General features: G+C 42.7%; 1 protein-coding gene across 2 annotated transcripts in view; it reads right to left on the minus strand.

Annotated features, from left to right (window-relative positions):
* Positions 1–10766: 10766 nt before the first annotated feature.
* The window catches only part of ELMO1 (engulfment and cell motility 1), a 332530-nt gene continuing 320158 nt past the window's right edge, over positions 10767–23138 (minus strand). For both annotated transcript variants that reach the window (XM_084306854.1, XM_084306855.1), the window contains exons 21-23: positions 22169–22251; positions 16759–16836; positions 10767–12147 (exon numbers count right to left, since the gene is read on the minus strand). In XM_084306854.1, the coding sequence (XP_084162980.1) occupies positions 11947–12147; positions 16759–16836; positions 22169–22251 (362 nt within the window). In that variant the 3' untranslated portion in view covers positions 10767–11946. The remainder of the gene's footprint in view (positions 12148–16758; positions 16837–22168; positions 22252–23138) is intronic.

Here is a 23138-nt window from a genome sequence, read left to right on the forward strand (position 1 = left end):
GGTTTTCAGGGGAGGCAGAGCCAAAATCCTGCCTTGGGAATCCTCTAGAAAGAGTGCTTCCTTGACCCAAAGGCCTGATGTGAAAGCCAAAGTGAAAACTGGTTAAGAAATTTTAATGAACCTGTGTTGCAAGTTCCTGAGCACATAGTGGTGGGGAAGTGAGAAGAGGTAGTAAAGCTAGGGTCACATTCCTTTCCCAAAATTACCAGCTGGGTGTGGACATCTCAGTGTTTGGTTCTCTAATCCCCTCCTGACAGCTGGGTTTTGGCACATACGCAGCACTGACCTTCTGAAAAATACATCCCAGTGAAGCCTTTCAAGATGAGCAGCCAAAACCTAGAAGCATCGCCGTAGCAAAAGTTGCAGACGGAGATTAGGAACTATTGGATGACAAATGGGAATGTTGGCCAATTTTTTTAAGATACAGAAATAAAGTATTTTTCTTTTCTCTGAAACTGGTGTCATTTCCAGCCCTTCAAAACTAGAGAACACTTGCCCTAGATCTATTTGGTGCATCACACTATTTTAGGCAATAATTCGTGATGAAAAATTCATAATTTATGTGTCTACATAATTTCTTTGCTTTAATCCTACATTCAGCAGTTTCTTTTGATGACTAGCAAAAATAACTATCATCAATGCAGATGAAGGTAAGCTGTAACTTTTATCCCAAACTCTGTCTATATTTATCAGGCTTGTCTTTTCAGAGAGGTGACCCCGTCCTGCTCCTGCCAAGCACATCGGCTGCTGCTGTGTCTCCCAAGCCCTCACTTTTCTTGTGCACTTGTGATAGCATCCGCTGTGCTCCCTCGCACCTCCAAGGAGGATACACTTCACTGTAGGACTCCCCTTGCAGGGTGGGCTTGTTTTCTGCAGAGGATCCTAAGCATTTCTACTGGGATGCAGGAGGGAGGGTGCTCTGGGACACAACTCCTCCAGGTTTGTCTGTGGCTCTCTGGAGAGCATCAGGAAACAAAGTCAAAGGTGCATTCCTGTGACCCGTGGTTTTCACTCCCCACAACACAGTCAGTGAGTAGCCAGGCCCAAGGAAAGTGTGCTGTTGTTCCAGAAAACCTTACCTGAATGTGTGATATTATGGAGCCCAAGTGAAAATGAATCATTCCCTTCCTCTCAGCAAGGTAAAGCTTCCCAAGTATGTGCTGAAATGCTGTTTTGGATTTGCAATAGGAAGAGTACCCAGCAAATCTTCCAACCCTATCCCCCCAAAAAAAAGTCTAGCATGTTTTACAGCACTGAATTGCTGGGACCCAAGACCTCAGCCATGAAAATCTGACCTACCAATCACCACAGTTTACACAGCACACACGTTACGGACGTTTTCCATCTTCACCTTTACTTCAGGCAGTGCTCTCTTTGGCTGGGTGCAGTCACTCCATTGTGAGGCCTGGCCTGCAGGGCTTGGCTGGTGGGACTCAGCCCCTCCGGCCATCCGGGGCCACTCATTTCCACAGCTTCCCTTCACACCCTGACTCTCTCACTAGGTATCTGCGAGAGGGAGGAAAAACCCTTCCAAAGGAAGCCACTTACTGTATTTCAGAGAATGGCTCATTTTGCCTGCATGCAGGTATTTCATCACTTAAAACTGCTTCTTCCTGTGTGTGGGCACTTGGGACATGCCACAGAGCAATGCTGCCGCAGCATAAACATGTGCTTTCAGCGTTTTCGGAGAAGGGCAAGGTGCAGGCAGAATTACAGGCTGCTTTTGCTGAAGGAAGACTGCAGGCAGACAGGTGTGAGCACACACTGGGTACATCCTGGGAGAAGAGACAACCATCTAGAAAAGACATTCACGGGGACAGAAAAACACGGAAGCAGGCTTTTTTTCCCCATGACTAAAGGAAGAAGATGTTATCTGTTAGTTTACCTATCTGCAATAGTTAATTCAAGGGCTTTCATGATTTTGTGCCGTCTCCACAATACAAAAGGAAGGAGAGATTCAATGTGTATTGAAAAGGACAATAATCTTGAAACACCTTATTGTGCAAGAATAAGAGCAAGCCTCCCATTTGAGGGGCCTGACAGGATCAGTCTTACTCAATTTTAAAAGCTAGTTTTGGTGCTAAAAATATGCCATTTTCATGGCTGTACCTCTCCCTCATGAACTAGATAGGCAAATATAAACAAATACATTTCTTTACATCCAGCACTGCCCCGAGAGATGCAAGGGGCACCACGCTAGCCATCCTGAAGCACAGCGGTGGCGGCAGAGCTACGTGGCTCTGGCTCAGGGTGCTGGGCAGCGTGGGACCAGCTCCTGCAGCAAATGTCCTTGCCAAGGTTGGCTGGGCTTGCCAGTGGCTGCCCGGGCGGGAGAGGCAGGATGCGGCCGTCCCTGCAGGGAAGCCGTGAGTGCAGGGATGGTGCATCTAGGGTGGTGGCAGATGGTGGCAATGAGCACGGTCTCACTGCAAGAAAGAGGGTGAATCCGTAGCATCGATGGGCAAAAAATGCAATGTATTAGATGCACTGGCGAAAATACGGTTTGGGTTTCCCAATTATCACTGCCGCACAAGATCCCATAGCTCCCCTCTGCTGGGGATTTGCAAAGATGTGTGCCTTGCCAAAGTCAGCTGACATCCTGCAGGATCAGGCCCTAGACTGCACATAAATCAGTTACAGGTGCTTGAATTAAGAGAATTAATTAATAAGACCTTCCCATCCCCTGGAGGCACAGACCACAATGCATTCGGTAGGGTACAAACCAGCGGGAGACACTATTAATCCTGCGTTTGTCCCCGGTGTGACGGGCTGCTCAGAGCCATTCTTTGTGCTCATGGCAGGGGAATCGCCGGGACAGAACAGACCTCCTTCTGCCCGGGCACAGGGAATGGCTCATGCGAGACATTAAATCTCCTGATGCCTTCTGTAAATCTCAGGGTCCTCCTCAGGAGTTATTCAGCACCTGTCACTCCAAGCCTGCACACCTGTTTTATCATCCTCGCACCTACCTCTGTCTTTCTGAGTTGAATATTTATTATCTTCATTGTAACAGCAGAATCAAATCCTCTTTTGCTTTCATATCACAGCTACTTCCTTGAAGATAAGCATACTTGTCTCCCCAAAAGATTAACTGCTGGGTTTTTGTTCCAGAATATTTCAGGACTAAATCGCAGCCTGGCTCAAATCCTTCTCACATTAGGGAAGGAAAAGAACATTTAGCATCTTCGGCTGGGGTGCCCAAATAAATTCTGGACCAAACTGCAGCCAGTGCTGCACTTCTGGCTCCTGTTAGATGACACTGCCATGGGGCTACAGCATAGTCCAAGCATGAACTGGGTGCACTCATCTCGGCATTTTCCATTCACGGCCTGCTGGAAGAAGGCATGGCGCATTACGGAGCTGGCTGAGCAACAGGGACCGTTGCCCGACAGAGCCTACGTCAGCGGGCTTGGGAAGCTGTGAAACTGCAAAGGTGGCTGATGGAAATGGGCCTTCACTGACACTTTCAGGAACCTGGAAAATGCCTTTTTAATGTGCTAATGTATCAGCAAGAGAATTACTAGTCCGTTAACAAATGGCGAGCATCTCCGAGTTCTAATCACACCCTACTCTCATTTTTTTTTCCCTTCTCTGATGCCTGGCATAAAATTGTGCTCCTACAGCACCTTGGACGCCTTGATATGCCATTAGTAGGAGCAGACAGTCTCATTCGCATCAGGAACTTGGCCAGCCGGGCAGTGACAGCTATGCCTTTCCCTCTCTTACAACATGGGAAGCGCAGCTGTGTCCCCATCCCACCGTGCTGGGTCCCAAATGGATGCTGGCATGGATGACATGGATGCTGGCAGCAGTGGGAATTGCTTTCTCCTCCCCAGATGGCCATAACTGAGGGTCTAGTAAGCCTCATCACAATGCAAGAAGGTGGCAACTGCTCCCCTACATCTCCTGCTGGCTTGATGGGATTGGTCTTCATGGTATAAGACTCCAGGGAACTAAACAGCACAAAGCACTGGAAAATGGACAGCAGGCAGTAATGCCCCACTGATGAGGGCTTGCTGGGCATGGCAGCAGCTTGGTGCCCATCCTAGGGTGGATTGGACACCATGTAGGGCCATCAAGAGCAAGTTGGTGCTCAGGCCCAAGCTGACCACACCACCACTACTGTCTGTGCCTCATTTCTCTGCTCTGCATGAACAAAATTGTTAAATCCACACCACTTTCTTTTTTTTTTCCCACCAGGGTGAAGTATCCAAATGAATACTTGCTAGTCACTTGACTAATGAGCTTAATTCAGAAACCTGTCTCCAAAAGCCTGTTGCCAAGAAGCCCCTTGAAGTCTGGGAGTATAAAAGTTTGATTAAAACCAAGCTATACAATGAAGGCAGTCACTGCTTGTTCTTTTTTTTCCTCCATGAGCACAGCTTTGATTCATGGCTATGGCCATTCCTTCATATGCTGCAAAACTGGGGAGGGGGGAGGTTGGATTACTTTCTTCATCAAACCAGCTTGCCAGAAAAAAATATTTGGGTGAAAATAATGCAATTCATTCTCTTGTACTTACTGTTGAGGGACTTGTAGTGTGCACCTTATTTTTCAAGCCAGCGGTACAGGCAGGTGGGATGGTTTTCTTCTGATTATGCAGGTTTGGAGTTAGAGGTTCTGGGGCTATGCAGAGACCAGCATTTTTAATCTGAAGGAGGGTATCAAGACTTCTGCAATTTGGCTTGTTTCCTGGAAGAAAAAAAAAAAAAGAAAAAAAAAAAAAAGAAAGAAAAAGTCCCACAATGTATAATTTCTAATAGATGGTGAAAAACAATCTGCAAAAATCATATTTTGTTTCAGTTGTAACTTTTTACTATGCTTTAAATCTTAGAAATAAACAAAGGCCTGTAACTCTACAACTTTTCCAAAGGAGACCGTGATCCTTAGCACCCTGAGCAGCAGGTTTTGGCTGCTTTAGCTTCTCAGGTTCCCTCCCAAAGCAACAGCTCAGCTAAATTCATATGTGTTGCCCCAATATTCCCCGCGTACGTTCCCCTCCATGCATCCCCACCAATCTACTGACCTCCACCAGCATGCCCCTGGCTCTGATTATTCTCCATACCTTCTCATCTGGATGCTGCCCACTGGAGCCCTGGTCACGGTCAAGCTGCAAATGTGCTGGGTTTAGACTTTTTTGGGGGGAAAGGGACATGGAGGCACTTGTACCCTGTGTGTGTATGCATCCACCTAGGAGTTGGTGGATTTGATAAGGAATTGGAGGCTGGGAAATGACAAACTCTTACGGGTTGTATGAAAATTAACATGGAGGACTCTGTGAGGGTCCTCACCAAAGGAAAAGCTTTGGCTGAAAGCATAACCTCATATGATGTTGAAGAAGCCAACTGCAAGCTCATTTCAACCCCTTGGCCTCAGTTTTGAGGGGAGCTTGAACTGTATTGGAAACCTGAGAAGTACAAGACTTGCGTTTGATGTGAAAGCTGGCTCTGCTGGACAACATTTGGGCAATTTGTGATCGGTGCGGTGGTAGAGAGATGTAAGGTGTCACTGCATCCACCCTGGGACAGCAAGGCAGAAAACCCAGGGCTTTGAGGAAGGACTGAGGCTGACAGAGGGTATCGTGAGTTGAACAATATGCGCAAGTAAAAAAAGAAAAAAAAAAAAAAAGAAAAACGAGCAGATATAATCCTACTGTCGCTGTTTAAATGTCATCCTGCTGGCAGAGGAACCTTTCACATGTTCCCCTGCTCACAGCTCCAAGCTACTGAGATGCACCAGGCTTCTGCTGCCTGCAGGGAGGAAGGGGGGAGCAGGCGCCTGGCGGAGGGAGCTGTGCCCTGGGAGAACCCTGTGGATGAGCCATTTTCGTCCGGGAAAGATGCAAGCAGTCAGCAGCTCTGCACAGCGTGCTGCCTCTCCCTCCACAGCCACCAGCATCCTCAGTGTCCTCGTTTTAAGCACTTACAGAAGACTTTGGTTTTTGAAGCCCGGCAGATCCCTACGTCGCTTGTCCTGGCTTTGTGTGGGCTGCTTGGTGGGACAGCAAAACTCTTTGCGGATGTCCTCACCCCCTGGGGAAGGTGACATCAAATCCGAGACGTTTCAAGAAAAACTGAGAGGATACGGATGTAACAAATGCTGCCTCTTATTAAGCAAAAGACAACCATCCTTCCTCCCCCCACAGCAACCCAATGGAGTCCCAAAACACAATCAGTTTAGGCTGAACACTGGGCTGCCGACGAGATTAAAATTAGACTCACGAGCTTTCATCTAGGGAGAGTTTAACTGCGGTGCTCAATCAGGCTGCAAAATCCTCTAATGACAATTGAAATAAAGTCATTCAAGACACATCCTTACGTGTCGCATAAAAGAAAGTCTGCCCTTGTCTGCATCACTTGGCAAAGTTATATTTGGTGTCTCTTTTGCCTTCCCCTCCCTGTGTGCACTGCTGACTCGGGACCGTATCCTCCCCAGGCTGAAAGTCAAGGCCAGAGTCCTCCTTGGGACAGGCTGCTCTGGGTCCCCTGGCTCCGTGACTGTCCTATGGGCCACGTCTCATAGGAAATGGCCGATAAACAGCAGACAAATAAGATGGGAGATGGGTTTGGTGTATGGCTCTTTCAGGACAGTATAAACCCACAAAAGCTATTGAGCCCCACATGACAACTCGAGGGCTATTTCAGAGAAATTATATGTTGGAAAAAATGCATCAGTTTAGAAAACCCTTCTATTTCCAATCGCTCCACATGGAGAAGAAAGATGGCTAAGGAAATGTTTCCTGTGCCCTGTGCATGTCTCTGCAAGCTAAGCATCACCAGGACAGCTCTGCTTGTCAGAGACCTCCAAGGCCTCCCAGCTCAAAGGGAATAGAAAATGTAAATACATGTCACTAAATGGGTTTGGAGCTGCCTCCATTTCTTTTAACCTTGCCCTCATGAGGCTGCTGCAGAACTGAGCTCTCTGAATCAGCACTTTGAAATCACCTTGCAATCAAAATTCATGCCTTTTCCAACATCTGTTTTACACATGGTCCTGCCCCAACAAAACTGCGCATTTGACACCATTCTCCTTTCAAGTTTCAGCCTGATTTCAAGCTGAAAGGGGTACCCCTTTTGATCATTTACCTCTGTGTAAGTCCCAAAGGCATGTGAAGCATCTGGAGTGGCACTGAATAATCAGGCAATGTCTCTGTCAGCTTCCTGAAGTAACCAGTGGCACCCAGCCCAGTTCCACATCACACAGAGAAGTGATTACTTGCTTTGCCTGCAAGCATGTCATGAAAACCCAGCAACTGGTAAAATTGCCTTTCTGCTCACACAACCCTCATCCAGCCAGGTCCATCAGCACACACCTAAATTTAGGTGCCTGTTCATCAAACTGAAATCAAGTCTCTTCTGCTGCATGGGGATAAACCTAAGTGCTTTGTTAATCAGGGAACTTGTGTAAGCCATGTGGATGTTTAATATTCAAATATAATTATCATCTAGTGAGGGAGCACGGAGCGAGTCTCGTCCTGATTTAGCAAGCTCTGGGGAAAGCAATGACAACTCAGCCAGTGTACATGACACAGGCTCTGTCCTACAAATGTCTTCCAGATCTTGCAGGGTTTTTCTCCTCAGCACCACGCAGAGGTCCTGGGGATGTGAAATCCTTTTTATTTCCAGCTCCTTGATGCTCCTGCAAAGGGAAGAGCTCTTTTCTTAGGTCAGGTGCTCACAGTTCCAAGTTTGTTTCTGACACATAAGATGTCCAGAGGTGAGTAAGGGCAAGATTTAAGGGCTAGACTCTTTTTTATTATTATTATTTTTTTTTTTTTCGTTCCCTCTCAAGAGGAACAAAACCTGGGTAAAATCTCACATTCATCTTATTACACTCCTTACATGAATGACTTCCACGACAGTGAAGCTACTGGCATTTACCTGTCAGCAATAAATAAGCAGTAGCAGCAACAAAAGAGAGGAAGGCAGGGATACAGCATTAAAGGAGTGTTTGTCTCCTCCAGACACCCTCCATTTCTGGTTACTGCACAGGATGATCAGCTTCCACCACTGCAGAACTGGGCACACCAGAGACACCACAGCCCTGTGCAACAACAAGCAATGACAGACGAGCATTCAGGGACATTTTGTGCACATGCCACCCTTCCTCCCTGTCAGGAGGAGATTTTTGGTCTTCCACCCTTGCATCCCTCCTCCTTTTATGAGCTGTTCAGTGGCTGGCTATGAGGCTGCTGTGGGCACTAGAGCGCCCTTGTGGCTCGGCTGCCTGCCAAAGATGGGTGGGCAGTGGATCCCACCAGATTCCCACACAAGCCTGCACATTCCCATACACACGTGACTTGCCTGCATTACTGGGAACTACTGATGTGAGAGAAATGCTGGTAACAAGCACCCCGAGTGAGCAAAATGCTGTCCTGGATAGGGCAAGAAGAAGATTTATCAAATAAAATAACCAAGATCTTGCACGGTAATTTTGCAACCCAAAAGACAGTCATCACCTACCTGCCTCTTTGTAAGAGAATGTTATTTTCTCTGCAAGTAGTAATGTTTAATAGAAGTGTACTTCATGCTAAAAAAAAAAAAAAAAAAAGCTTCTGAAAAGAAGTCATGAAAGTCATGAGAGCTCGCTCTTTCCATGACACATAGCTTTCTTTTGTGCAGGATTACTTAGCATTGCCGCTCTCCTCCTTGTCCTTACAAGCAGGACAAACAGCTGACATAAGATGCATATTCTTCTTGATTCATGTTTTCTTGTAAAGGAATATATTAACTTCCAAAGGAAAAGTCACTTCGAAAACAGAAGCTAAATTTTTTTAATTCTCTTTTTTTAATTCTCTTTCCCCTTTATAGCTTTTACAAGCAATTACCCTGCTAATGTTTTGAAATTATATGCAAAAGTTCAACAGTTTTGTGGGATTTTTTTTTTTTGCTGCTGCTGAAGCTCTTTGAATTGGAAGCCTTAAAAGCTTTTCCAGAACACACAACAGCACGAGCAAATGAATTTGCCATTTTCATTCTTGTTTTTATTTAAATGAATGGGAAGCAACGGGATACTTGTTCATCATTAAACTTTTTTTTTTTTTTTTGACTTTCATAATGGTGAAGAAAGCTTGTGTGACAGCTCTAGAAACTGAAGGCAGGATTTGTGTTTGCACCGTGACCCTTCAGAGTGCTGTGGGAGTGCTTTTAAAATAGCTGCATGGGCTACTACGCCAACGCATCGCTCAAGCCTCTTCTCTCTTATTGCACAGGCAGGACACGTGGGGGGTGACAAATTTAGCATGCCTGCAATTTGGGGCACTCACCTTTGTGGGGGAGCCAAGTCTAACCTTTTCCTCCTGCTCAATTCGTCCTCAGGGGGAAGGTTTTTGTTTGCTCCTTTCTGATTCTCACACAGACGTGTTCCTGCTAAGATCTCCACATTTGATTGCCCCTGAGCAGGCAATGTTTGGCTCTCACCACTTAGAAGAGAAAGGTGTTTCTTTTGACAATGAGCAATACCCATCTGAAGCGCTAGCTCTGCAGTCTGTAAATAAAAAGCAAAGGTTATGCACAGCCAAGTCACCCAGATGGGTCAGAGAGATTAATAAAGCAACTTGGATTCTCTGTTCTGCTCTGAGCCTCGTCTTCAGGCAGCCATCAGTGTCTGGTAAAGAAATGTGTTCCTAACTCCATCCCCTCCTCCAAGACTCCTCCCAGATTCCCTGCAGCAGGCAGTGCCTTGCTTCCACTCATTCCTAACCCATCTACCTTTGCTATAGTCTGACAAAGCTTCACAGAATAAAATATCTCAACCTCCTACATCTCACACTGTACATCCCTATTCTCACTTGTATTGAATTTTCTCTCAGGCTGTGGTCTATCCTAACTTTCTACTCCAGCATTTAACTCAGTTTCTTTTTTCCTTACTTTACCAATTTATGCCTCCTGATAAATCAAGACATTCACAGAATACTGCAAGTACAACTTCAGGAAGGTACCTTCCTTAGGACTCTCCTGCCTGAACTCAATACCATGGTCTCCTCATCCTCTGTATAGTTGCACCTGAAGGACATAATTTCTCTTCTCACCTGGTGTGAGGTCAGTCACGATGACTGCCCCAGACAGCTGGATGGAGCAAAGGCCACCTCAGCTAAGGTCCTCTGTGTCCATCTAAACTGGAACCACCCTCTAGGTTCCTCTCTAGCACCAGCTCTGATAAAACCCCTAAACCCCTTCAGTCTTTTTAGGCTGTGTCTGAGCAGGAGAGGAACCTTCACAAACAAAAATCTGTCTTCAGCTGTAAGTGCTGGTGGGTTCCTCTAGCTCTCGACCCAGCACTTAATGAGGGACTGAACTTGGTGAAATACCTAGAAGAAAAGGAAGAGCAGGAGGGAACCCTCTCCATAGAGTAAACAGAAGCACAGGTATAGGTACAAGGCAGCAGCCTTGAACTGACCATGAGAACGTCGCTGCAGTTTGATTTCATATTTCTGAAAGGCTCCTTGTTACAGGAAGGCTTGTGTACCTATGGCAAGTGGGGATCTCTGGACTCACCTTATACTTGTCACCACAAACGAATAATTAAATTAAATCAGATGCAGGTGAGAAAGATCCAGCCTTTCTCTCTCCTCTTTGGAACAAACACTTGAGAATTGCTAGCAACGATAAAGAATAAAAGACAACTTCAGAAGAAAAACAAAGTTCCAAGAATCATCACAACTCAGATTTTTATTCAACAGCAAAGTTGAAGGGAATATTGTTTTCTCCCTCCAGGGCAAATGTTCCAAATGGAAATTAAGTAAAAATATTGCCCCCCCCCCCCAAAGTACTCACAATGAAATTAGTTTTCTTTAAATATATTTGTTTGGCAAAATAAAATAAAAAATTTGAACCCGTACAAAAAAAAAAAAAATCCCTTGCAAATTCTTAACGCTGTAGCAATGACAACAGTGTAAACCTGAATGTTTGGCAGTTATAATTAATTTGTGGAAATTACTATTGAACTTTGGACGAAGAAAATAAAAATCACTTTGAATAGCAACAAGCCAATTTTAGAGGCAATTGAGGCTTAGGGAATGCTACAGGGACAGGACACAATGGTGGCTTCATACACAGTTTGTACTAGTGATCTGCTAGTGTAGGGCTATTTAAGAGCTGGGAGGAAAAGAAGTTAAAAGCTGTTGCAGCATTGCAGCGTATGGTACAGCAAAAACCTGCAGACTTTCCATTGTGGGAGCCGATCAGTTGGGTGAAGGCTGGTGACGAGAATTGAGATGGCAGTGGAAAGAACAATGACAGTGACGAATGGCGTGAGTACTGGGAAGCAGTTAACATTTTTTTGTCATTGCATTGGATTCAGTTGTGAGCAGACTCTTGGGAGTGCCTGGGGAAATCTTCTGCTTACAGTAGCTGCTTCTGCTCCCTACCTCCCCCCTCCTTCCAGTTAAAGCCTCTGCCCTGCCAAGTGGGTGTCACAGGCATGCAGTTTGATAACATCGTCCTTTAGTTAAGAATGTCTATTCCAGTATTAAAAATGTAAAAAAAGTCCTTGGGAGGGTGCTTCTTAGTGGCAGTCTTTGCCTTAAGCAAGGCCACTGGCCTGCAATTAAAAGTTAATTAAAGCAATGTGGATTTGGATGAGCAATAGGGAAGATGGGAATGGGGAAGGATGGGATGCAGGGAACAGGGAGGAATGCAAGTGTTTCTACATTCCTCCCCAAAGCCAGAATCCAAGGTGCACAATCGGTTTTTCTTTTTTTCTCACAAACTCTTCTTTTCTTTTCTTTTCTTTTCTTTTCTTTTCTTTTCTTTTCTTTTCTTTTCTTTTCTTTTCTTTTCTTTTCTTTTCTTTTCTTTTCTTTTCTTTTCTTTTCTTTTCTTTTCTTTTCTTTTCTTTTCTTTTCTTTTCTTTTCTTTTCTTTTCTTTTCTTTTCTTTTCTTTTCTTTTCTTTTAATATCTCTCCAGTTATAATATTTCCAGTTTGAAGCAAGTTTCAATGGTGCCTCAGTTACAGTCATAAACAAAGTCGTAGTTGCTGGGCTCCTTTGGAATAGGTGGGGGAGCATCTGGGATCTGTATGTTTTCCAAGTCAAGGAGGCGTAGCTTTATCTCCATGCTGAGCAGCGTGTCTAAGTCGTTCCGCGTTAGATCACTCAACATATCCTTCCCAAGAAGGGCGTTCAGCCCATCGGTCCATACACAATACTGCATGGGGAAAATATAAAAATTATCATTAATAGACTTTCTGAACATAAATTGTTTGTCTGGCTTGGTCCTTCACAGTTACTGCTCCTTCAGGGATGTACACAGAGACCTAAAATGAGGTTGATTCATTCTACCAGCTTGTATCATGAAGAAGGCATGTTCCACTGATGTGCTCTGGAAATAGGTAAAGAACTCCCTTAAACTGAGAAGAAATGACAACATGTAGGTGGTTGGACAGTTATGTATCTCCTCCAAGCTTCTTGTTCTCAACAGTTATGGGAGAAAGAATGATACCTAACCTAGGACACTGAACATCTGGAGATGCCTCCTTCTCCCCATCTTTATCTTTGCCCAGTACTTAGAAGAGAGCCTGATGATTCTACACCGAACTTTTAATTCCAAGACTTTTAATTCTAAGTTAGGTGAGGTGAATACCAGCCAAAATTCACCTTTACTCTTTCCATAAGAAATCCTCTACCAACTATCTAATTTACAGCAAAACAAGCCATAGTAAGGTGGTGTCAACTGACATGTGTGGGAATAGGCTCTCATTGACATACCCATGCCTACTTTACCACTATTTCACAGAGCACAAAATAACATACTGCAAAACTGCAGTCAGTCAATGCTGCATCCTTCACGAAAATTAAATGCCAAGCTACCCGGTGTAATTCCAAATGCTGCAAATGCTGAATTGGCCTCTAAAATCCCTTCTCTTTGTTGTTAACTTTTTCCTAATAGGAGGTTCTTTCCCAGTGACTGACAGCTTGAGATAAACATGGTCTGAATATTTTAAATATACAACAAAACAGTTGGAGATTGGTGATCTACAGTCAACTTAAATCAGATAAGTCCCTTTCATTTATTACTATAAGCCATTTATGCAACTATGAACAGAAGTACTCAAACGCTACCATCTAAAAATAAAGATTGCAATCATGAACTTGTGTCCTAGTTTGCAGGAGAGAATTAAATCAACCGTAACTACATTTTTATCTTACAAATACTTCTGCTAGATTTCATGCCAAAAAAATGGATTTTAAATTTAGCTGACCATTTGCTACATGATATCGCCAAGTTTAAAGATAGTCACAGTTGACTTCATCCTACAGCAGAAATGAAGATTATTTTTAAGACAGAGAGAAAACCCCCTCTTGGGGTATGTCTTCATCTAGAAAAAGGGCATGTGTTTAAAATAGGATAGTTAACACACTTCAACATCCAATGTGAAATCCGACCCATTTAAGTCAGTAATGAAACAGGAGCAGAGCTAGGATTTCACCCAGGGTGTTGGAAAGCCATGATGCAGCTTTAGTATGAAATTAGCTGTCTAGGAAAGACTTGATGGTTCAGGCTGTCCTGCTCACAGTACTAAGGAAGCAATTACCTTGCCTGTTCTAGGCCCCCAAAGTATGTCACTGAAGACTTTTAAAGTATGCAGCTTTTGTGGAGTGTATGCAGAATATCAGGAAAAGAGCTATCCTAGAAATGTAATTACTTTAAAATGTACTACTTTTATTTATTTTTTACTATCTACTTAAAATCTTTATTAGGGAAAGTTTCCCCGGTATTCATTTTAAGAAAAGGAACAGAAAGGCAAAAGGCTCTGCTCAGGTTACAGAAGTGCAGTGCATCCATTCAACAGATGCAGCACCTGATGTAAATCGTCTATCACCTGCTCAGTGAGTATGGCCAGCGCTTTCTCTGGGGAGGAATCGCAGTGAGCCAGAAAGCAGAACTACAGTTCTTTCCTCTTCCAGATATAACTCATTCAGGGCCCACAGAAACCAAATTCTGGCCACAATTCAGATGAGTACAATGGCCTGGAAAAGGGGCTTCCTCTCTAATCTCCATGTTGGCAAGTGCATCTAATTAAACTCCTGCACATTTTGAGCAGAGAGAAATCCTAATGAGATGGTGGAAAAACAGAGGCACTCATTCAGAAGCTTTTTTCTTTTTAATATGCAAAACAGACTAAGAGCCACTGAAAAATTAATTTACTACAGATTCATTTTCATAAAATTCCAATGAAACCTAATTATAGCCTCTCTCATCAGTTTCTCTGTCAAAAATCAAGGATAAGATTAATCCACCTTTTTGCTGTGTAGTTGAAACCAGCTATTAGTATTCAAATGAAAAACAAATACAATGGAGTGATCTCACAGTGCTGAATTCTCTGGCTAGCCGTAAGCTCCAACAGATGGCTAAGGGTATTGCCAAATTTAAGTGTGCAAGTGCAAGGTCCAAATCTCAACGACAGTGGTTCTGTAATGAGATTTTATTAAAGAAATACCTTGGGAGTCCTGCAGCAGAACCAGACAACCAGAAAGGTTGTGCAGGTTCCATTCTCGAAGGTTTTCCAGATCCATCTGGATACAGCCCCAAGCAACCTGATCTGAGCTCACTGCTGACCTGCTCTGAGCAAGAGGTTGAACAGGGGACCTCCCAAGGTCTCTTACAATCTGAATTATCCTACGATCCTAGTTCAACTTTAGTTTTTAGGTCACACTCTATTCCCAATTCAAATCTCTCTACAATCACAAGGACTGCAGAAGTATTTGAAAAAAATCACCCAGTAAGTCTGACCTTACAGATTTCATGTACCAACATAGTGCGCTAATATTTCTGGCACTTCATGCAAAGCTATCCATATCATGAGATGTCACCTATCAAATTTCCTGAGTTGACAACATGGCTAAACTATAGCACTTTTATCAACAAGCATCTCAGTCACTTTGATGAAGAATCATGAGCTTCAGAACAACTTATTTGCTTTTCCTCATGGATGTTCCCTCTGTATACTTGTAATTTTTACTATAATTGCAACTCACTCCTCTGTAGGCCATGAAAAAGTACAGGGGAAGGGAGATGCCCATTGGGAAATGTTCACTTGGGAACTGTGAAGTAGCAGCAGAGATTTCTGCCTTTAGTCCCTTTTTTGAGCATATTCATTTTGTTTCAAAGAAGCTGCATATGATCAAAAAGAGAAATAGAGATAATAGGTGTGTTATCACAATCACTAGCAAGGGGTTACTACATCTCACAATGCTACTGCCCATCAGTAGAATGCAGTAGCAGTTTTTGAACATTTAGAACATTAAAATACAATTGAAACCTTAAGCTATGTTTGCCAGAGAAGTAGCTGAAAAATTTGTTGATTTTCATGACCAACGGCTCTTACAAACTGAAACAGACTAGAATTTAATTTCTGGAGAATTTATATCAGAAAGCCTTTAACATACATCCAGTTTAAAAGATGAAGATGATCGTGTTTGGCTTAAACTTACAGTTCTAATGGTGCATTATGCCTGTATCCTAATGCTCATTTCTCTTGGATGAAAATTTACCAGTTCTCTGGAATGGACATACTTGAAAATGACACTCAAATATTAACACCCAGGAAAATCCAAATGAGCATAACCTCATTTCTTCTCCTAAAATTAACTTTTATTTGAAGGTTTTTATCCAGAATTGCAAATGTTGAAGCTGTGTAACTAAATATACTTCACTTGTAATGCAATTTCATGCACTTTAATAACACTACAGTATAATGCAGCTAAATGCAGTCTTCTGTGTTTCATCATCTCAAGGCAGTGTCCTGAACTGAGACCACATGTGACACCATAAAATAATTGCGCAGATGAAAAACTAACTCCTGTGACTTTGCAGACAAGAATGGAAAACTTTACTGCTTCTTTACTTTTTTAATATAGGTACTCTGCTAAATCTTTATTTGGAAATTCCAAGTTCTTGGAGTGAATCACTTGTGATGATTCCACATCATTAGATAAATTAGTTCCATCATCTTCCAAAAGGCAATGATGTTGTCTATTTTGTTATCAAGTAAGAGAAAGGAGCAGGGGGGAGACTGCCATTGTGCCTTGCTATTTGTATTTACACTGCCTTTATGCAAGTGAGACTGATTGCAAATTCCTTTTGCATCAATCTATGGAGATGCAAGAGAAAGGACATTCTGTGATCACCTGTCATAAATGGTCTTAAGCAACATGAAATGAAGAAAATGGGGATATGCTGTTCTGGAGAACACAAATCATTGGCTGAAATTGAGACCTAGAGATGGTATAACTTCCCCTGATTATATTGGCACGATCAAGATGAGCTGAGGACAGCAGTGATTCATGAACAGCTTGCCTGTGCATAGCATTGGCGTTGAAATAAAGTTCACCAAAGTGAACACACAGCAAAATACTCCAATGTCTAAAGCAGACCAGACAAGGAGAAATCTTTATTGCACCAGGAAAAGATGAACAAGGTCTGTGTAACTGTGAGGTCTGCACCCAAGCTCTTTTCTTACTCTTATAGTATGCATTTCAGTAGGGCTTAGAAATATTGTCCTGGAATTCAGATCCCACGGTGCTCTGTGGCATTTAAATAGAAAACACGTAGCCCAGGATATGCATGAAAATTGCAGAAGGTCTTGCTCACATACTAATCCCTGTGCTTTCAGGTTGTTTTGAGATATGACACAGGTTCAGATTGTCCTGTACTCTGTGACAGGATGACCTTTCTTATGTTCTTTAAAATCTGGCTGCTACCACAAGGGAACTAAGAAGGCTTCAAAGAAGTTTCTGCACCCTTAACTTGACTTACCTCATGCTTGTCCGGAGCAATGAAATTCAACTGGCCACTTGAATCATACAATATAGAGAACGCAAGCTCTAGCACTTCCTGGAATAAGAAAAAGGAACGTATGTTAATGCACCACGAGAAGCAATCAAGCATTGAGATCTTTCTTTCTTTACTACCCCTTGTTCCCCCAAACAAGTGAGAAAATAGGTTATGATACTCCCCTTACCTGGCCAAAGGTGCAGGAGTACCAGACCACTGCACAACAAGAAGCCCAACACAGATGCTTCAAGTGAAGCTAACTCACCTTGCCTATTGCTGACTGCTACTCACTTGGTCACAGATTACTTTGAGTTCATATTTGAGCTAGATGATGTTGAGGACTAAAATCAATATAATCCACAATAGTACACATATAACAAACTCTCTGTGAAGACCCATGGTTTCTTCAATTTGCATGGATTGACTTGCAAACTAGCAAAGTTCTGTAGGTTTGATTCCCTACGTCAAAAATCTTGTCAGGACAGTTAATCTTCTGATATATACTGATGTTTTTGTTCACTGCTGGAAATCTGTGAAATTATTCATTCTCAGGAGATTTCTGTCATTTTGTCTTTACCTGAATGAGAATCAGCAGACTCAAACTGAACAATCTGGCTTACTTGGTTGTGAAGACCAAAATTAATCTTGGGAGAGGATAAATCATCATTTTTCTCCTCAGCACTAAAGATGGAATTTTAAAGGTTGCCAAAGTGAATTCATTAAGCATAGGTCTTCCCTAAAAGGCACCTGGAGCTAGGTTCTTATGGGGAAACACAACCAATTTGAATAAATAATGAAATTTCACCGTCCAGCAGTAAGCACGTAATGTTATAATGGTTACTGCACACATCACTACAAGCGCTGCTACAAGAATTTCACAACCTGTAAGCTAGCTGATACAGAAATAATTACTTTGTGGGGAAAAAAATATGGCTCCAGCAAGAGAATGCTGACTCAGAACTACTTTGATCTGTATCATAAGTCCTATTCCTTAAGCCTCTTGGCTTCCTGACGCTCACAATCCCAATACTGGTCACCTTCACTGACTCTCAGCTGACAACAGGCCCTGCACACCAGCAGCAACAAGAGCATTGATTCTTATATTTACTACACCTAGTTTTAAAACCGAAGATTTGACTGCAGGAACTGCAGCATATATGTTGGTCTGGATTCCTAACCTGATCTCATGATTCAAAACTGGCACAGATTCTTGGATTTCAGTAAGGGTTACTTCATTTTTGAACATGTCTGATTAAGAGCAGAATCTGAATCATAAAAACTTGTAATCCTTAGGGATAATCTTGGCTGATCAGAGATCAGGATCTCATGGGAAATGCTGTTGGTTTCCTTGAATTTAGTTATTAGGTCCAATTTGCTGTATTGCCAAGCCACAGGAGACAAGTCCGTGCCCAAGGAAGCTGCAGCTACTAATACTGTTGGTGCATTAAGCAAACAAATTGCTCATGTTTCACATAGCCTTTTGGAGTTTTAGGCATGTCTCTCAGCCACACCTTATTAAGAGCGATATCCCTCATTACACAAACAAATTTACCTCTGCCCACACAAACCTGGCATTATCTCCTCACAGAGTGTTATAAATTACTGACATCAGAACATGCCAAGTCATGCAACTGAGGTTGTGAAAATGAAATACATCATTGCAAAAAGGGCTTTTACTACTCAACTATGAAGCTCCTGAATTTCACGAAGGTCAACAGTCCTACAGGCCTCATCTCTGAATATTTGTCCTTTGAGGAATTTTAAAGGACTGAAGATCTTTATCTCAAAAAAAGGTAAAGAGAAAATTCCTGCCTGAAAGAGGAACATCCCAGGGACACCCAGGTTTGGTCATTCCCAGTCAAGTAGACAGAAAGGCCTAGACTGAAGGCGCCAAACTTCCTTTTATGTGGGAAAGTGGAAGTTTGGCAGCCCTGGCTCCAGTTCAGCTTCTTTGTTGGCTGCTGTTGGGACTAAAGGCTCATGGATTGCAGCTTCCAGGCTCCGGCATCTCTATCACCTCAGGCACAGCAAACCATCAAGGGAAAATGGAAGCCTAAGGAGCTGGAGTTGCCAGTTAGCCCTCCACACCGACAGTGGTCTCAGTAGTTGAGCTGGCTGACCTGTGGCTGACCACCCACATGGTTTTGTTATGTTCTCATCAACGACAGGTGAGGATTTTGAGGAATGAGCAGTTCCTAAAGGAAAAGTATTAAGTCTCCATTAGCCGTCTGTGGCTTTCTCTTCTGTTTTCTGTCCTACTTGTCAATTTTTCTCAAAGTCAATTTCCACTCCAGCCTCTTACACCAGATCTAGATCTCTTGGTCTCTGGTCTTCCTCCCCTATCATTTCTTCCTTCCAGGAGAATCAGTTCCTTCCTTCTTTGTTTTGCTTTACTTCTCCCCACCTCAACCTGACGAACTCACTCCTTTGACATTTCTAACTCCTTCCACCCTTGCACATTTCAGACATCTGTCCTTTCTTAGATGCTTGCAAGAGGAAATGGCACTGGGACCCACAATGTGCCTCTCTTTTGAGGCATGTTCATGAAAACAGGAAAAAAGAGGCCTCACCTGGTTGCTGGACATTTCAGTTCCACAGGGAATTGAATTTCAATTGGTTTCGATTTCACAGGGAAAGCTATTGCAGGTGGTATGAGGAGAAACATGCTCTTCCACTCCCCAGACTTCTCCCCCTCTCCTTCAATCTCTGATATAAGCCAATAGAAGACACACTATTTATGATAAACTGATATCTTAAGTCTCTATAGCTGATTGATCCTATGCAGCTGTAATGATCTCAGTACTTCTCCCTACTCTGTTGTCAACAGCCTCAGCCAATGTCTTTTGCCAAAGGCTGAGATAACAGCCATGTTAAGTTTACTTGCCAGAGTCAGAAGAACCTCTTCAGAGAATTACATATACATGCAGTGGCAGGGCACTTGTTCAACCAACATGAAATAAAAGGGAAGCTGCAAAGGAACAGGGAAGTGAGCAGAATCAGTTCTGCTGAATAAAAAGGCATCAAGTCTGAAGCCTGCTGCATCAGCAAATACAGGTTGAAAGAAGAATATATACAAATACACAGCAACATTTTATCCAAATTATTCTCTCAAGCTTTGTTTTGAATGCTGTGAAATCTAGTATATTTCATGTCCTTGAAATTCATTAATATTACCCAAGAAAAGATGACTTCGAATTTAAGAACACAAGATGAACAATGATGGACTCGGGTCTGGTCCTATCATGCTGTTCCAGCTTCATAAGCATGCAAATTCCAACTCAGTTTAACTCTTATTTATTTCTAAATGATCCCACTGGAAGAAGAATAGCCATGTGCCAGAAAATGATGAGATGCTGAAGCCTTTGTTATGGACATTCTGCCAGTTCCAGCTATATTCAGAGCAGTGGCATTCTGCCATTCTATTTTCTTTGCAGCCAATAAATAAACATTAAGGTGGTCTATATATATATATACACCTTATACATACATACACACACACACACACACACAGAAAGCGCCAAATGAAAAGACCTTTCAAAAAATACATCACCAAGTATGAAATTCCAAAAAGGGAAAAGTTTCATACACCAAAATCAGCCAAATTGCATTCCATGCTGGGCTTTTTCCTTTTCATCTCACTGTCCACATTAACTTGGTACTCAGCAAACAATGATGTGTTATTCCTATGATGCTGGTTAAATTGTTGCAATATTGTACAACAGCTGTGGATGCAGATGTGCTACCTACCAGCTCCTGATCTTCACATCCCCAGCCAGAAGTTTACACCAGTCCAAAGCTATTTTACCGAAGGAAATGGGGCAATGCTGATAGCTGAGAACAAAATGATGTGCAGCTCTGCTATTTAGCATTATATACTATCTAGACATTATTGCTCCATAAAGATGACACATTTCTGTCACTGACACCCACTGCTTTCGTTGCTCCTATCTTTCCTCTTTGTGAGGACATATGAGAGCTAAGACAAGGAAGCACTAAAAATACTTTATATGCATCATATAAATGCCCCAGCAAAATGCTGTTGATGGTTCATCTGTAACTTGAGGCATGAGTTGTATGCAATCTATTGTGTATGTGTGTTAGTGCTCTGATTCCAAAAATTAACAAGGGAAGATACTCCTGGGACTTTTTTCCTCGTTTGGCTTGACTTTTTTTTTCATTTCTGACCGTGTAAAGTTAATGCTGAAAAGAGATGACGGTATCCTGATAGATCTAAAGCATCTTTCCTTGTGTTTCTTATACATGAACAATTGAGATGTTCTGTGTATCTCTCTCCAGCCATAGTTAAGGCAAGAAAGGTCAGCAATGAAGCTGCAACAGTGGTGTGACATAGTTTTGACAGTGTCCTTTCATTTTCTATAGCTCCTCTCAGAATTGTTTTCTCCAGATTTTATTTGAATACTAGGTGCGTGCATTTTGTTTTCAAAGTCTCGAAGCAGTAACTCTTACCTTTGGAATTTTGTCCACCAAAATCTCTTCCTAGTTGGACCTCAAACTCCTCAATTTCAGGTAACTAGAAACTGACTCAAATCCTCTAATCCATCTCACAGAGCTCAGGGTGTGGTTCTAGGTCAGACTGAATATCATTAGAATCTCATTCTTACTTATAAGGTCAGAAAGCACAACCCAATGGAAATTAATATATATCATACTATATGGTATGAATACCTTTACCATCAAATAAGTGAGACTTTGCTAGTAATTCAATTTCTTCTTGCTGTGATGGCAATTGTTACTAACAAAAACGTGCAAGATTCAACTTGAGTCTTAGCTTAAGCTGAGTCTGAAATTCTGAAAGGTAGCATAAATCTAATTGAAACTGACCACCATGTCTCCTATTTTTTTTCCAAATACATTGCTGAACACATCCTTATTCACTTCATTAACTGCCTAGCATTGACCGTACATCCTTTTGTTGGCAGTAATTTTTTTACCTGAATGGATTTGAAGTTATCAACAGCTGGACATTAATTGCAATTTTGGCATATGCCTGTGCTCACTGTATGTCAGCTCATTGGAGAATACAGCCTGAACAAGCTAGTTATTTATCAGAGACAACATTAGAGTAGGTACCAACAGTCACTGCTGCTCTGCTCTATAGCAGCAGTCAAAACCGCTTGACTTTAGAGGTAGAAGGCATCACTGTTAAAGACTATCCTAATGTGCTCTGGGCATATCGCAATGCACATCTGTCACAGAATGAGTAAAGGAGAATAGGCTGTCCTAATAATTTAACTCAGATGGGCTGAAGTGTGTGTGTGTATACTGAAAGGTGGCAGGCTGGAATGAAAAATATCTGTATTAGTTTAGGGAAGGTCAAGTTGACAAGCTTTGTATTCCAGGGTATGTATTTATAAGAGTTTGAGAAACATACCTTGTTTTGTTTAAGAGCTCCTTTCTCCTTCATGTGAGGGCAGTCTTTCCCAGTCACAACAGCTTTTATATCTGCCACTGGCACTGCATTAAAAAATCCAAAAGTGATGATGAAACAAAACAAAACAAAACAACAAACAGGAAAAACAAACAAACAAGCAAACAAACAGAAAATGAGTTATAACCAAGATGTGTAAAAGCTACAGAATCTAAAAAGAGGCAAGACCAGCATGTTAAAACTGTATACAAACACACACACCACCATTTTCAGTCTGTTCTAAGAAATAAATCTGTAAGAACAACTAGAACAGGCATCAGTGGTTCCTGACAAAATTTCAAGCATCAAGCAATTTGCTTGGCAAAGAAGGACCTGGGAGTATTGGTGGATAGTCGGCTGAATATGAGCCAGCAGTGTGCTCACGTGGCCAAGAAGGCCAACAGCATCCTGGCTTGCATAAGAAACAGTGTGGCCAGTAGGTCTAGGGAAGTGATTGTCCCCCTGTACTCTGCTCTGGTGAGACTGTACCTCGAGTACTGTGTTCAGTTTTGGGCCCCTCACTACAAGAAGGACATCGAGGTGCTCGAAAGAGTCCAGAGAAGGGCAACGATGCTGGTGAGGGGTCTGGAGAACAAGTCTTATGAGGAGCGGCTGAGGGAGCTGGGGTTGTTCAGCCTGGAGAAGAGGAGGCTCAGGGGCGACCTTATCGCTCTCTACAGGTACCTTAAAGGAGGCTGTAGGAAGGTGCCAGGATGAGCGGGAATGGGCTAAAGTTGCACCAGGGGAGGTTTAGGTTGGATATTAGGAAGAACTTCTTCACTGAAGGGGTTGTTAGGCATTGGAATGGGCTGCCAAGGGAAGTGGTTGAGTCACCATCCCTGGAGGTCTTTAAAGACGTTTAGGTGTAGAACTTAGTGATATGGTTTAGTGGAGGACTGGTTAGTGTTAGGTCAGAGGTTGGACTAGGTGATCT

The sequence above is a fragment of the Netta rufina genome, assembly GCF_964035555.1.
Source record: "Netta rufina genome assembly, chromosome: 2".
In the NCBI taxonomy this organism is placed as follows: Eukaryota; Metazoa; Chordata; class Aves; order Anseriformes; family Anatidae; genus Netta; species Netta rufina.